The 16,826-nt window shown below is 35.2% G+C and overlaps 1 protein-coding gene across 3 annotated transcripts in view; it reads left to right on the plus strand.

The window, feature by feature from the left end:
• The window catches only part of SPAG16 (sperm associated antigen 16), a 968,000-nt gene that overhangs the window by 758,032 nt on the left and 193,142 nt on the right, over positions 1 to 16,826 (plus strand). Inside the window, exon 16 of one of the 3 annotated variants that reach the window (XM_027589888.1) lies at positions 7,770 to 7,852. The exons of the other annotated variants lie outside the window; for them this stretch is intronic. Within the exon in view, the coding sequence (XP_027445689.1) occupies positions 7,770 to 7,774 (5 nt within the window). The 3' untranslated portion in view covers positions 7,775 to 7,852. Of the gene's footprint in view, positions 1 to 7,769; positions 7,853 to 16,826 lie in introns of those variants that run through there. 3 annotated transcript variants of the gene reach the window in all.

The following is a 16,826-nucleotide window of genomic DNA, read 5'->3' on the forward strand; positions in this document are numbered from 1 at the left end:
CACTAATGCCCAAGGCAATGATGTCTTGGCTTTGCTTAGAATATTAGCACTTTCAGGGCGCCTGGGTGGCTCAGATTTTTAAGCGTCTGCCTTCGGCTCAGGTCATGATCCCAGGGTCCTGGGATTCAGCCCCACATCAGGCTCCTGGCTTGGTAGGGAGCCTGCTTCTCCTTCTTCCTCTGCCTCTCCCCCTGCTCGTGCTCTCTCTCTGTATCTCTGTGTCTCAAATGAATAAATAAAATCTTTTTTTAAAAAAGAAATATTAGCACTTTCACTTTGTATTAAGACTAATTGAGGTCACTAACTTGCAAGCTTCCATAGTCAGTGAATTGCATAATTTATTATTTTAACACCAAGAGCCTGTACTTCATTAAGCACATGTATTAATTTTTAATATGATAACCACAAAGAAATTCTTAAAAAATTTTGTTTGTCGCCTGACCTTTACAACCACACTCTTGCACTTGTCCTCCTTGTCAAGAAAAATGGAGAGTTTAAAGTTTGCAAGAAATACCAGATGTTGAACAGATCACCATCTGAAATCAATACTCATGCCTACAGTTTTCTTGATCTGTTGATCAGCTTGAATAAGTGTGATTTGTATCAGCTGAAACTCCAGGACAGGGTTAGAAGGTAAGGAAGAAAGAAGGGAAAGGGTCATATCTCTAGTCAATATCAGAAAGAATTTTTTAAAGTATGCATGAAAGATTATATTTTCAGATCTTCATGACAGTTTTGAATATTTGGTAATATGATTTGGGCTGCATAGGATACTATCTCTGTTTTAACAAATCCAAAAAAATGTTTTCTAGGATCTAATCAGAACATTACATAAACATGTTTGAATAGAAATGAACATATCCATGTGACCTTAAAAAATACCTCCCAAGCATTACAGATAATTGGGAAAAGGAAGAATTATTTAATAAATGATTTGGGGACATTTGGTTACCGCTCTATGGCAGCAATGATCATGGTGATAGTAGTGATGATTTCCTAGGTTATGCCATTCACCAAAAGAATTACAAGTGGAGTAAAGACCTAAATATAATAGTCTAGAGAGATTTAGAAGAAAATAAAGGTTAATACTCATGTTGTCTTAGGTTGGTTATTCTAAAAAAATAATTATATGTATATGTGTGTGTATATATATATATATATATATAGTAAGCATTTAAAAAGTAACAGATATACCCACATACAGTTAAAATAAATGTATTTCAAACAATACAATAAAAATAAAAGTAAAAGCAAAAGCCACTCAGAAAAAGTATTTGTAACATATAATAGAAAAAAATGACAATCTTTAATATATAAAGAGGTGAACGTTCCTAACGTATAAAAACACTTTATGAATCAATGAGAAAGAAAAATGCAGTAGAAAAAAATAGGGCAGTAGATAAATGGGTCACAGAAAGGGACACAAATGAGCCGTGTATATACAAACTTCAACTTTAGTATTAAAAATTTAAATCCCAGGAGTGCCTGGCTGGCTTGGTTAGTGGAACATGTGACTTTTGATCTCAGGGTTGGGAGTTTGAGCCCCATCTACTTCTAAAAAAAGTTAAGTCCCAATGAAATTGTAAAAGGTTTTAAAGACTAATGCTACTCTGTTCCTGAAAAAAAAATTAATGCTTTTTTTCACTACTGCCAAGTATTTTAAGATAATCTTTCATTGATGGGTGGGAACCGGTCTACATCAAAAGCCTTGTAAATACATATTTCTTTGACACAGGAATTCTAGTCTTAGCATTTTTTCCAAAGGCAATAATCAAGCATAATATATGGTTTTATTTGGTCATTATTTGTAATAAAGAAGCAACAAAAAGAATCACAATTTGGAATTTGTAAATGTGTGTGTATACATACATAGATATGTTATGACAGTCATATTTAAACACTATCTGACTGTTTAAAATCATATTGATGTAGTATGTTTGACAACAAAACAAAGATGTCATAATATATTTAAGTGGTGAACAAAGGTAATATGTGTTGTGTCATATCAACCTTGAAGTTGATAATGACTATATGGATGATATTGCAAGAAATTTGTTTTATTTTATTCTTTGATTCTCATGCATACATTTTTCATTTTTCCCACAGTTACCATGCAATAGTTTTAATTGGGAAAAATATTTTCAACAAAGAGGAAATAAACCTGTATTAGAATTTATTAGCCTGTATCATTTTGGCTGTATATTAAAATCACCAGGGAGAATTAAAAAAAAAATTCTGATGTACAGAATTGTCAAATCACTGTTGTACAACTGATACTAATATTGTATCTCAAATAAGTAACTATAAAATGTACAGAAGAGTAATAATGAAAGTAAAACCCACCTGAAATGTCTTCATCCAGAAATATCCATTCTTGAGCTTTTGCTCCAGATTTCTTTGTGTATATACAGATATATATGAAGTCTATACATTTTTCTATAAATGAGATCAAATTCTAAAAAAAAAAAAAATTCTGAGACTTGCCCTGATTTGCTGAATCAAAGTATGTTTTTTTGCTTATTTGGTTGGTCATGGTTCTGAAGTGATTCTTAAATGGTCAGGCCAGCATCTGTCCACAAAATGGCATTTGATGAAAATAATACTAAATTCTCAGGATATTGTAAGAATCAAGCAAAATAATGTGAGTAAGTGATCAAAGGATGATAGATAACTAATTCAGTCATGGCATATTTCCTAGTACACTTAACCCCCATGAGATTTACTTCTTTTGGAAAAGATGACTGGAAGCTCTATTGTAGTAATTATGTCCCTCTAGCACTACTCCACTCCCTTCTTGTGGTTAACAGACCCCAGCTACACGATCAGAGTGAGGGCCTGTGATCAAAGTTGGGAAAGCCAAGGTCTCCTACCTCTCCAGTAGTCCTACAAGTGATTGAGGCTTTGGCCAATCATTACAAAGGATTTTTCTGACTGTGGCCAGCAAATTGTAAATAATAATAATAATGAGTCTGCTTCATCCCAGCCTTCTCTGTCTGAAGTTATTTCTCTGCACAGTTATTCCCCTTACATGATCACAGTAAAAAACTCTTTCCTTAATACCCCTTACTCAATCCATCAGCAAGTCCTATTGGCTTTTCCTTTCCAGTACATCCAGATCTGCCACTCCTCCTGGCCTCCAAGGTTACACTTTAGTTTTGGGCTACTGTGTCACTTGGTCTTGTGTTCCATTCTTGTCTTGTTAAAAGCCATTGTCCACAGAGCCAAATATATTTTTAAATCACAAATCAAATCATGTAATTCCTCAGCTCATAATTACCCAATAAAATTCCATTACATTTTTTTTAATTTCAATTTAAGGTTTTATTTATTTTTTTTATTTTTTTTTATGTTCAATTAGCCAACATTTAGAACACAATCCACACTTCTCTGGTCTGACATGCCTATACGTGATTTGTCCCTTGCTTACCTCCCCAAACTCATCCACCTAACTGCCTTGGGTCTAACATTCTTGCTCTTCCTTCAACATGGCATGCTTTCCCTGCCTTTATAGTCATTCTTTCCTCTGCCAGATTGATCATCATCCAGACCTACCAATGATTACTCCCTTATTTCTTTCAAATTTTTTTCTCAAATATTTCCTCAGAGGAAACATCTTTAACTGCTCTGGGAATATAGCTCCTCCCTCTCATGCATGCCACCTATCAATCTCTGTGCCTTATTGGTTCACAGTACTTAGCATTCCTTCATAGTTGTATGTTCATTGTCTCACTTTCACTGAAATGAAAGCTCCACAAGGGCAGTGAACTTCTCTGTCTTGTTTATTGCTCTTGTGCCCAGGGCCTGGACATACATTGGATTAGATCTCCACTACATGGAGATAGTCAGGCTTCAGACAGACTGATGCCACCAAGAGAAGGAATAGCAGAGGGAGAGAACTGGTAGAGCTTTAGTTTCCAGAATTGTCTCAGCTAGCTCTACTCTTTACCTTTTTCATCCATTGGTTAGGTGAACCAAAAACCTCCTTTTTTTTTCTCTTTAGTAATTTGAATATGATTTCTGTCACTTGAGACTGAAAGATCCTTCACTAATAGCCAGTTAAAGATTCAGTTTCAGGACTCAAGGCATTTTTGAAGGAAATCCATAAAACACCATAACTCTGTGCCCAGAACACCGTAACGAAGAACTCGATATAACACAAACTTTTCACCTCCCAAGTTAGTCTCTGGATGAACAAAGGGCCATTATTGACTAGTCAAAGACCTTTGCCTCCTCCAGTGAGTATTTTGTTCTTTGTATAATTGTGTATTCCCTTCATCTGTGGGCTGAACAACTCAGCCTTGGCTGCTTCTTACCCTTCTTAATCTTTCCCTTCCCTTCCAGTTTTGCAGATCATTTCAGAGTTGTGAAGGAAATTCTAATCAAAATTGATTTCACTTGGCTTCTATCTCCCACACACTAAGCAAATAATACATAAACCATATTCTTTAATACATTTATCCCTATCCAATTTTAAAGCAGACTGGTTATCCACCTATTCACACCCCTGATTTTGCCTGATTTTTGTTTATACAAATGTTCACATAGAGCTGCCACTTATTCCTGCATTCCAAGCAAAGATGATGACTTCACAGAACTCCACATGCCTGAACACACTGAAAATACCCCTGCAGTGATGAAAGGCAGTCTACACAAGCAGGGTAAGTGCCAAAATACTGCATCAAACTCAAGGAAGCAAGTACATGTCTATGGCTGACTTCTCAGCTGTAGCACTATTATTGACATTTGGGGCTAAATATTCAAAACATAAGAGCTGTTCTGTGCATTGTATCATGTTTAGCAGCATCTCTGACCTCTATCTAAATGCCAGTAACACCACTTTTGTAACAACCAAAAACAGACTTTAACAACTGTCCCCTAATATGTGTGTGTGTGTGTGTGTGTGTGTGTGTGTGTGTGTTGGGGAAAGGATTGCACTCAGCTAAGAATGATTTGTGTACATAGAAAGAACTTGTCTTGCAACTCAAAAAAATTAGTTCCATCCATTGAATAAACTATTATCCCTTAAAAATAGGCAGTAAGACAGGAAACAAACTGAGGGTTGCTGGAGTGGTGGGGGTGGGAGGGATGGGGTGGCTGGGTGATGGACATTGGGGAGGGTATGTGCTATGGTGAGCACTGTGAATTGTGTAAGACTGACGAATCACAGACCTGTACATCTGAAACAAGATAGTAGGAAGGGAAAAATGAAGGGGAGAAATCGGAGGGGGAGGTGAACCATGAGAGACGATGGACTCTGAGAAACAAACTGAGGGTTTTAGAGGGGAGGAGGGTGGGGGGATGGGTTAGCATGGTGATGGGTATTAAAGAGGGCACATATTGAAGGGAGCACTGGGTGTTATATGCAAACAATGAATCATGGAACACTACATCAAAAACTAATGATGTAAGGTATGGTGACTAACATAACATAATAAAATAAAATTTTAAAAAAAAATAAGCAGTAAGAGGTCCTAAATAGGTGAAGGTCCCAGTTTTTTAGAGAGTTGAACCAGTTTTCACAATCCTGGACTTTATCCCTGATATGGATATGAATCTATGGATCTATGGATCTATCAGGATCCAATATGGATCTATCAGGAATGAAACTGGTAGGTTAACGTGTTCTGTTTACAGATTTGAATTTTTAGAGACCTATTGTGACTTCATCAAGATAAAAAGCTTTTGCACAGCAAAAGAAACAGTCAACAAAACCAAAAGACAACCGACAGAATGGGAGAAGATATTTGCAAATGACATTTCAGATAAAGGGCTAGTATCCAAAATCTATAAAGAACTTATCAAACTCAAAACCCAAAGAACAAGTAATCCAATCAAGAAATGGGCAGAAAACATGAACATTTTTCCAAAAAAGATATCCAAATAGCCAACAGACACATGAAAAAGTGCTCCACATCACTCGGCATCAGGGAAATCCAAGTCAAAACCTCAATGAGATACCACCTCACACCAGTCAGAATGGCTAAAATGAACAAGTCAGGAAACAACAGATGTTGGTGGGGATGCGGAGAAAGGGGAACCCTTTTACACTGTTGGTGGGAATGCAAGCTGGTGCAGCCACTCTGGAAAACAGTATGGAGGTTCCTCAAAAAGTTGAAACTAGAGCTACCATACGACCCAGGAATTGCACTACTGGGTATTTACCCCAAAAATACAAATGTAGTGATCCAAAGGGTCACTGATGTTTATAGCAGCAATGTCCACAATAGCCAAACTGTGGAAAGAGCCAAGATGTCCATCGACAGATGAATGGATAAAGAAGATGTGGTGTGTGTGTGTATATATATATATATATAATGGACTATTATGCAGCCATCAAAAGGAATGAAATCTTGCCATTTTCAATGACGTGGATGGAACTAGAGGGTATTATGCTGAGCGAAATAAGTCAATCAGAGAAAGACATGTATCATATGATCTCACTGATATGAGGAATTCTTAATCTCAGGAAACAAACGGAGGGTTGCTGGAGTTGTGGGGGTGGGAGGGATGGGGTGGCTGGGTGATAGACATTGGGTAGGGTATGTGCTATGGTGAGTGCTGTGAATTGTGTAAGACTGTTGAGTCACAGACCTGTACCTCTGAAACAAATAATACATTATATGTTAAAAAAAAAAAAAAGAAGATAGTAGGAAGGGTAAAAGGAAGGGGGGGAATCTGAGAGGGAGACAAACCATGAGAGACTATGGACTCTGAGAAACAAACTGAGGGTTTTAGAGGGGAGGAGGGTGGGGGGATGGGTTAGCCTGGTGACGGGTATTAAGGAGGGCACGTTCTGCATGGAGCCCTGGGTGTTATGCACAAACAATGAATCATGGAACCCTACATCAAAAACTAATGATGTAATGTATGGTGATTAACATAACATAATAAAATTAAAAAAATAAAATATAAATTAATAATAAAAAAGGGGGACCTATTTTCTTCAGAGCCCCATTACTTTCATAGTTAAGGTTAAAATTTTCACTTACAGTACCTTTTGTGATAGAACTCAGGCTTGCTTCTCAAGCCTAAGTCCTTGCTATTCCTTTGCATAAGTCCTATGCCGCACTGTATCAATTTTTTTTATTCTATAGGGAAAGGATATGCTTTCTAATATCTCCACTTCATTCACACATGCTGTTCCCACTGCCTGAGAGGAGTTTCCAACTTTCCACATTTTCTCTGAGATATTAATTCCTATAACATTGAAAAACTTTCTTCAACTCTTATTCTTTCCTGACACTTTCCCTTCCAGGCTAGTAGGCTTCTCTCTCTGATACCCCAAGCCTTAGAGGTTATTCCGTCTTGTAAATAACAGTTGTTTTTTTTTAACTCATCTCCCATGAAGTACTTGAGAGTTTACAAGTATTTGTAAATTCTTGTTTACAAGGATATTTAATTTAGAATTAGGAAAGGAATTAAAACAAATGACTGAACTTTAAAGATTCAGGCTCCTTTTCTTCTAAGATCTGTTTAGGCAATTTATCAGAAATGCTTACTTAGAAATACTTTCTAATAGCAGCCTGGCTTTCCCTGCCATCTAGAACACTCTCTGACTATCACCATCTCACAAATTTCTTTGTAACTGAGGGGTCCCAGAGCTTACGATTCAGTGCCTTTATGGTAAATCTCCTTTTTAAAATGTATTTCTGTGCCTCAATGACCAGTGCAATGTTTGGACCATAGAAATAATTTAATACATACTAGTGGTAGCAATGTTGAATTTTACTTAAAGATTAAGAAATCTTCTCACCTTTTATGTGTTCTAGAATAAGACTTACTTCAGAGGAACCACCCTTCCAATAAGACTTTGCTAAGACACATGGATACCCCCACCTTGTAAAACAAGGTCAGACAAACTTGCCAATTTTCATTTTTTGCCTCAGAAATGACTAGCTGAACCTCTTGTCTCCACTGATAGAACAAAATGCTTGCAACCAAACTTTGGTTAAGCTTCTCTCCTTCCTCCAGGGCCCTGAACTTTGACTCACTTTTAGCCCAAGTCAACATTCAGCCCCTCCTAAGAACAGACTGGACTCAAGAGTGAAAGATCCTGTGACCTACTATTCTCCCATGGCACCTTTCAACCCACTTGCCCACTCTGGTTCTTTCTAGCTTTGTACTTCTCTCTGTAAAAGAAAATCCCTTTTTATCTAACTCTTGAGAAGCTTGCAGTTCTTATGGTCACCAAGGTCTCCCTTTCCCTAGCCTTGAAAGAAATCCCTTTCCCCATACTTTTGAATATCTCTCCTTACTAAGTCCAGGTTTGTTTTTAACTTGACAATAGATTTAATGGGGGGGCGGGGGGAGAGGGGAAGCAAAAAGAAAGAAAAGAAAAAGAATGAATTAAGTGAACTCCTATCAAAGCAATCAGCTTCCTTTGTCTTTATAATGCAGATGCTCTCCTCCTGGTCCCCTGTGCTTTCTGGTGTTTGATACTGTCCACCTGCCGCAATCTACTTTTCTGTGAGCCGTAACTAAAAACTTAATTTGTCAATATTATCAAACTGTTCAGATCTCTAATTTCCTGTTGGTTTAAATCTCACCTTCCACATGACTCAGTCTGCATCCTAATCCTTTCAAACTTTTTCCTGGCTTAGTTCCCAAAAAATCTGACCCCCTTACTGCAGTTAAAATTGAGGAGACAGTTGGTTAGGCATCAGACTCTTGATCTCAGCTCAGGTCTCAATCTCATGGTCCTGAGTTCAGGCCCCACACTGGGCTCCACGCTAGGCATGGAGCCTACTTAATAAATAAATAAATAAATAAATAAATAAATAAATAAATAAATAAATAAAAGATGAGACAAGTTAGTTTTGAAAGGCCTAATAGGTTCCAATGGCAAAAAGTTAGAGTAAGGCCATTCCAGATGTAGACAACTATATGTAAAGTCTTGGATATAGGAATTGGAAATTCATGCCTGAGTAAAATATATTTCCTAATTTTAGTTTCACTTGGTAGAATTAATAAAAGAGGGTTGGAGATAGTCATGCAATAGCCTTAATTGTTAGACAAGAGTAATTGAACTTGATATAAAAGAGCAAAATAGTAAAATATTTTATTGCGATGGGGACATGATAAAAGTTTTTAGGGTATTAAATTAAATGCAGGTAGGAAGAAATTGGAAAGCAGGAGGGGGAAAAAAAGACAGACTAAGGAAATACTGCAGACAGGAGGTGATCAGGATTCTGATTCACAGGTTTCTGTAAGAAAGAAGCATGTTAGGAATGGATATTGATTGGGATGAAGAGCATGAGCTTTGTGTTTTATGTGTAAAATTTCAAATATTGGCAAAATGCACAAACAGTACTATCCTATAGTGAATGAAAAGGTGCTGAAAGTATTATTTGGGAGACATTTGAGCTCTGTCATTCAAAACCTTTGAACTTGTCCTGTGATTCTCAAAAAGAAATTCCAGAATACAGTACACCTTTGCAGTACAAATGTTTTTCCCAAATTTGGGGTAAAATGTAGTATTTTTTCTCTTTTATAAAATATATTATTTGAATTGTCAAATGATTTTATAATTTTGTGTTAATTACAGAATGCAGACAGGCATATTTAACACTAAATATTTTGAACATTTAAGTAGTTAACATTTGAGAACACTTAATGTTAAGTACAGTTTTTAACTTATTCTTTCATTTGTTGAAGTCATTGTGTTCAAGAGACATGGATAATAAAATTCTGCATAGGTACCCTACATAGGTACAGGGTATAGAAAAATGTGATTAAGATAGTGTTAAATTAGAGGGTCATTTTTACAATTGTTATTTTATAAATTAACAAATCAAACTTCATCAGTTATTGAAATCCATTATTTCAGATAAAGAACAATGATTTATAAGAGCCAAGTGGCAGATTTAATACAACCTCAATTTTAATAAAAGTGTTACAAAGTTTTAGTTATTAAAAATTCAAAAAGGTTAGCATTTTAGATATAAAAAGAGCAAGGCACCAATCGATTTAATGGGAGATAAAGGGTAAAGTATGCAATGCTCAGACTTTAAAAATCCAATTATTCCTATTACTGTACATACATTAGGCAATCATATTTTAGTGCTATCCCATGCCTCACTTGTCTTGCTGCCTCTTATCAAACCTCGTGTTTGCATTTTAATTGACGTGGGGAAAAGCAAAGGGAAAAAGAAAAAGAAGTTGTAAAATTAAAGAAAGTGCTCTGCATATTTGAAAGCATATAAGTGACCCTCTCTGACTATGTTATGCCAATGCTTTAACCACCACTATGCTCCAAAAGTCAAAGCCCTATCAGTCTAGCTGTTTAAAAAAAAAAAAAATTGTTGCTTCCAAACTTAAATACCTTTTTTGAAAGTTTATGTCACCACTCTTAAGAGTGCTTAATATATACAGGAACCATATCAGACTTACTTGAATAAATTCCCACTAGGCTATACACACTTTCCACTGGGTAAAAGAATAGGCACAAAATTGTTCAGTCATGTCTCACAGTTAATATAAACTTCAGTTTTCTCTTCTGAAAATGGAGATGGCAAGAGTAACTTTATAAGACATCCATGAGAATAAAGGAAAAGTTAACGTCTGAGCTTGCCCAGTAACATATTCCCTGTGGGCTCTCTGAAAGTTGACTCATGGTGTTTTGGCATGACTTCTGAAGTGGTTTTGAAGCTGTCTCTGGGCCAGTGGTTCTCAGACTTCCTGGTCTTAAAACCCTTTTATACCCTAAAAATTATTGAGAATCCCAAGGACCTTTTTCTCATTGAGAAAATATTCTTTTAATCCTTACTATATTTTAACTTAAAGTTAAATGTATAATTTTAAAAATACATACTTATTAATTTATTTAAAATACCTATAAAGAAACTAATTATATCCTAACATAAACATTTTACAAAAATCCACATTTTTCAAAACAAAAAAGGAAAAGATTGGTGTTGTTTTACATTTTTCAAACCTCTGTAAGAGCTCTAGATTCTAATATCTGTTTCTGCAATCAATTTTTTGTGATACTTTGTTTTGGTTGAAGCATAGAGAGAAAATCAGGACTCACACAGATCTGTGGCTTAGAAAGGGAAGACCTCAAGGTATCCTTGCAAAGGTCTTGGGGGACTCCCAACATCTTGAAGCCACACTTGGAGAATTGCTATTCTGAGAAATAGAAGCAAAGGGGAGGAGAGCAGATGATTTCCAGCCTTGGCTTCATGTCAAATATGGGGAAATTGCATAGGAATATATTGGAGACCTAGAGACCTACCTTTAGCCTTCAAGCTCCCTTTAACCTGGTTGTCTGTATACTGCCCTGGTATAATCCATGTGCACTTTGGTCCTGCCAAGATGATCAGAACTCTAGGTGCATTCACTTGACAAAAGCTGGGAAGAGAGAACAAGAGCTGCTTGTGTAATAACACATTCATGCTGTGGAGGTTTTACTATATTACATTTTGTGGGGGAATGTGCTTTGATTTATTATCGAATACTGTAGATCCTTGATATATGCAGATTTAAATTTGCTGCTTCACAAGAGGTCCTGAGGTTGTATGGCATGTAATATTTGTAACTTTGTTGAGGCAGAAGTTTGGAACAGGCCTCCAGGCAAGTATGCAAGGGTGAGTGAGTCAGGTGACACGTGGGTGGACAAGTCCCCAACATCTCCATCCCAGTGGAATTTACTGATGGCCACTCTTCTTAGGAAAACTTCTAGAATAATTGAAGTCACTGTTACAAGTCTTGGGATTTGGGAAAGTATTACTGTTTTGTGAAAAATGGCCTTGCAGATTTGAAAAGCCAGTACCAGTCTTGGTAATGGAAACAAAGAAGTGAAGCTATCTATCTAAAGCATGATGCCTCTGAAACTATAACTCTACATTTTACTTTGGTCTAACATTTATGAAATAATTAAGGTTACAGCTATATCACTTGAAATTAAGCTTTATTGCATTTTATAAGGAAAATTAGATATAATTGTTGTATTCACAAATTTGGGCATTTGAAAATGTCAGAGATGTACTATATTAAATCAATATTTAAATTCAATGTTAGAATAATCAGTGTTGTTTTTAATTCTCAATTTGGTATAGTTTTGGAACCTTTGGTTAATATCTAATCTTTAGGAAAAGCTGAAAAATATTAATTATCATGTTGTATAGTATTTATAGAAACTTCATAAAGTAAGGTAGAAACAACTTATCAGTTAGGGATATTGACAGTTTTTAAATATGTATGAAATACATACATATATATTTATTTTTTCTGTTTATATGAAATTTCTATACTATCTGTGACTTAAGATAATCTCTGAAGGACAGTATTTAAAAGGTTTAAAACAGAGGCTCCTGGGTGGCTCAATCGGTTAAGTGTCTGCCTTTGGCTCAGGTCATGATCCAGGGGTCCTGGGATCGAGCCCCGCATCGGGCTCCTTGCTCAACGGGAAGCCTGCTTCTCCCTCTCCCACTCCCCTGCTTGTGAGCTCTCTCTCTCTCTCTGTCAAATAAATAAATAAAATCTTAAATAAACAAACAAATGGTTTAGAACAATTACCTGGCAAATATAAAGTGCTATGTGAGCTTTTCCTATTTTTAGAATTTCTTACAAATACCAATTATACACACACACAAGAGATGACAAGAAAACAACAAGATAATTTATTGAGTGCGTGCTCTGTGCCAGCTACTGTTTTAGGCATTGGGGATACAGTGCCTAGAATAGAACTGATTGGTGTACATCACACGGCACAAATTTTTATTCCATAGAAGTCTTCAAATTCTCAGAAAAAAATTATTGCTAGTTTCCCTCTGGGTGTTTAGTATAACTTATATGAATTTACTCTCAATGAAATAAATTATTCCATGTGGCAAGCTCACAGATGATTACTTCTGTCTGAAATAGTAGGCCAACTATTCCTTTAGTTGCCATTAACTGATGATAGAAGATTAAAGAATATAAACCTTATTAATAAATTTCATGGGTATGAACAAAAATAAATTAAAAAAAACAATTAGGAGGTTTACCTCTAGAGAAACATTATATTTTAATTATTTTTTTACTGATACTCATTTTTGATAGATTATTTTATAAGGAAATTTTATACACGTTGATGGAAACAATGCATCAATATTGACTTTAGAAGAATATAAGATTTATAATAAGATATTTGAAAATAAAAGACTAATAGGATTTCATATCATATTTAGTTTAACTTTTTTTTGAGGTGATTATAAAGACTATTTTTTTGTAATTTTTTTAAAGTTTTTATTTTGATTTCACTTAGAACACACAGTGTTATATTAGTTTCAGGTGTACAATATAGTAATTCAACACTCCCATATATCACTCTGTGCTCATCACCTATTAAACCCATGCCCCCACCCATCTCCCCTCTGGTATCCGTACTTATGTTCTCTATAATTATCTGTTTCTTGATTTGTGTCTCTCTTATTTTTTTTCTCTTTGTTTGTTTTATTTCTAAAATTCCACATATGAGTGAAATCATAATGGTATTTGTCTTTCTTTGACTGACTTCTTTCACTTAGCATTACACTCTCTAGCTTCTTCCATATCATTGCAAATGACAAGATTTCATTCTTTTTTATGGCTGAATAATATTCCTGTGTGTGTGTGTGTGTGTGTGTGTGTGTGTGTGTGTGTGTTTATATATACACCACATCTTCTTTATCCATTCACCAATCGATGGACACTGGGGCTGCCTCCATATCTTAGCTATTGTAAATAATGCTAATATAAACACAGGGGTGTGTGTATCCCTTTGAATTAATGTTCTTTTATTCTTTGGCTAAATACCCAATAGTGCAGTTGCTGGATCATAAGGTAGTTCTATATTTAACTTTTGGAGAAACCTCCTTACTGTTTTCTAGAGTGGCTGCACCAGTTTGCATTTCCATCAACAATGCACAAGTGTTCCTTTTTCTCCACATCCTTACCAGCACATGTTGTGGCTTGTGTTGTTGATTTTAGTCATTCTAACAGGTGTGTGAAGTGATATCTTCTTGTAGTTTTGATTTTCATTTCCCTGATGATAACTAATGATGAGCATCTTTTCATGTGTCTGTTGGTCATCTGGATGTCTTCTTTGGAGAAATGTTTGTTCATGTCTTCTGCCCATTTTTTAATTGAATTACTTGTTTTTTGGGTGTTGAGTTTTCTAAGTTCTCTATATATTTGGGATAGTAACCCTTTATCAGATGTGTCATTTGCAAATATCTTCTCCCATTCTGTAGGTTGCCTTTTAGTTTTTGTTTTGTTTTGTGTTCATTTTGTTTTTGTTTTCCTGTGCATAACTTTTTATTTTGATTTTGTCCCAATAGTTTTTGTTTCCCTTGCCTTGGGAGACATATCTAGAAAAAAATTACTCCTGCCTATGTTCTTCACTAGGATTTTTATGGTTTCAGGTCTCAATTTAGGTCTTTTATCCACTTTGGATTTTTTCCTTGTGTATGAATGAAACTGGACCACTTTCTTACACCATACACAAAAATAAATTCAAGTTTAGTTTAAACTTTATTATCAGTAACTATCTAAACTTTATCTTATAAGGCTTACACATTTTTAGAAAGCCTTAAGCCCTTGGTCCACATGGTCTTTTATCTAGCTGTTTAGAACCTTTACCAAAAAATTAGCCTTGTCTCTCAGTTTGCCCACAGCTATCTAGGACTTCCTTGATTCTTCTCACTGGTTATAGACATGATTTCAGATATTGTAGATTATCAAAGTACTATCTGCTTGAGGTGTGGGATCACATGTTTTATTAATTTCAATTGCATTTGAGCTTGTTGATTTTTTTATTTGCATTTTTTTAAATTTTATTTTATTATGTTATGCTAACCACCATACATTACATCATTAGTTTTTGAGCTTGTTGATTTTTAGTATATGTGCCGCCGAAGTGAGCGCAAGCTTGTTGATTTTTAATCAATGAAATTCTCCACATTCTATTAGGGAAAGACTTATAAATCTGAAAGTTATGCCACTGACATTCCAACCCCCACCCAAAGCCCTCTCCAACTCCCCATTCACACCTCTAACATCCAGTCAGAATTAAAAATGTTTTCTGTGTTCTAACAACACTTGCACAGACTACTATTATGGAATTTGTCATAGTTGAATATGCTAAATCTGGATTACAAATTTCAGGGAACCAAAAGCTTGTTTGTTTTTTGAATGCTTAAGATTGTGCCAGGGAAATAATGAACTCTCAACAAGTGTTTATAGAGATTAATGAATTAATCTTCAAGTAGATTTTTACTTAAAAGCAAAATAAAATTAACATGGTGAAAAAGATATTATATGTCATGTGGTGGACATCTTTTATTTTCTACTATTTTTTATCTTCTTTATCATTTGGAAGAATATTCCCTCCACAGTCTTTTTCCACATGGTTGAAAGAGAATGGCTCCATCTCCATACCCTAAGGGTAAGATATGATCCAGGACTTTTGGAGCTTCTTCTGTACTCCAGATATTTTAATTATAAGAGCCAATCTATTTCTTTATTTTGCTTTAGATAATTCCGGTTGGTTTTCATACATATTCAACAGCATCCTAGCTAGAACAGTCTGTATTTTAGAATTCTCTTATCAGAAATATTCATTAAGTTTACATTCTTTAGTGCTTTCCTAAAGAAAATATATATTCTATATATTACACACAGACACACACACATGCACAAACACAGCTCTATATGCATATACAATGCTATGTTTTATTGCCTCTTATCCTACATAAAGTTTTCAACTCCCACAGCTAGTTTTTATTTATTTTTCTTTTCACAGTGCTTCAAATATTTTGGGCACAGTCAAACTATTTTTAACACATTTACAGAATGGTGTTTTCTTTGTAACTTGTCTCATTTCTTCCTTTAGTGTCTAATATGTGGGAATTTTTTTCATTTTCATTCTCTTTCTCATGCTTCAAATTTGTCTCTTTTTTCTCCAATGATTTTATTTTTCAGCCTATTTTTCTTACTCAAGAAAAAAAAGACAAAGGTGTATCTATATCACACTTCAAGTATTTACATTTCAAAGAAACCCCACAAATGGTTAAAGTAAGATATCTCACTGTATCTCATGGATATTGACAATGGCTTATCTTTCTTTTTTAACTCTATTAAAGTTAGAACTCTTCATGCAGCAAAAAAGTGCTAAAGAAAGTAAGAGAAAGTATTTCATACTATCTTTAGTGTTTTCCCTTTAACATTTTAATTACATGTGTATTAGCATGCATTCTTATGCTTTGGGTCTTGTGTTTGTTTTTAGAGCAGTTTTGGTTCACAACAAAATTGAAAGGAAGGTACAAAGATTTCCATATAGACCTTCTCACAGACATGTACAGCCTCCTCCTCATCAATATCCCCCACCAGAGTGGTATATTTATTACAACTGATGAGCCTACATTAGCACATCATAATCACCCAAAGTCCCTAGTTTACCTTAGTTCGCTCTTGGTGTTGTGCATTCCATAGGTCTGAACAAATGTATAATGACATGTATCGCTCATTATAGTACCATACAGAGTATTTTCACTACACTAAAAGTACTCTTTGCTCTACCTATTCATCCCTCCCACCCAACACAACCCGAGACAAACCCTGCTCTTTTTACTGCCTCCATAATTTGGCCTTTTTCAGAATGTCATATAGTTGAAATCATACAGTATACAAGTTTTTTCAGTTCAGCTTCTTTCACTTAGAAATATGCATTTAAGTTTCCTCCATGTCTTTTCATAGCTTGATAGCTCATTTCTTCTTAGTGCTAAATAATATTTCACTCTCTGGATGTACCACAGCTTATTAGTCCACTCACCTACTGAAGAAGATCTTGGTTGATACCAAGTTTT

This window comes from Zalophus californianus, chromosome 3 (genome assembly GCF_009762305.2).
Source record: "Zalophus californianus isolate mZalCal1 chromosome 3, mZalCal1.pri.v2, whole genome shotgun sequence".
NCBI lineage: Eukaryota > Metazoa > Chordata > Mammalia > Carnivora > Otariidae > Zalophus > Zalophus californianus.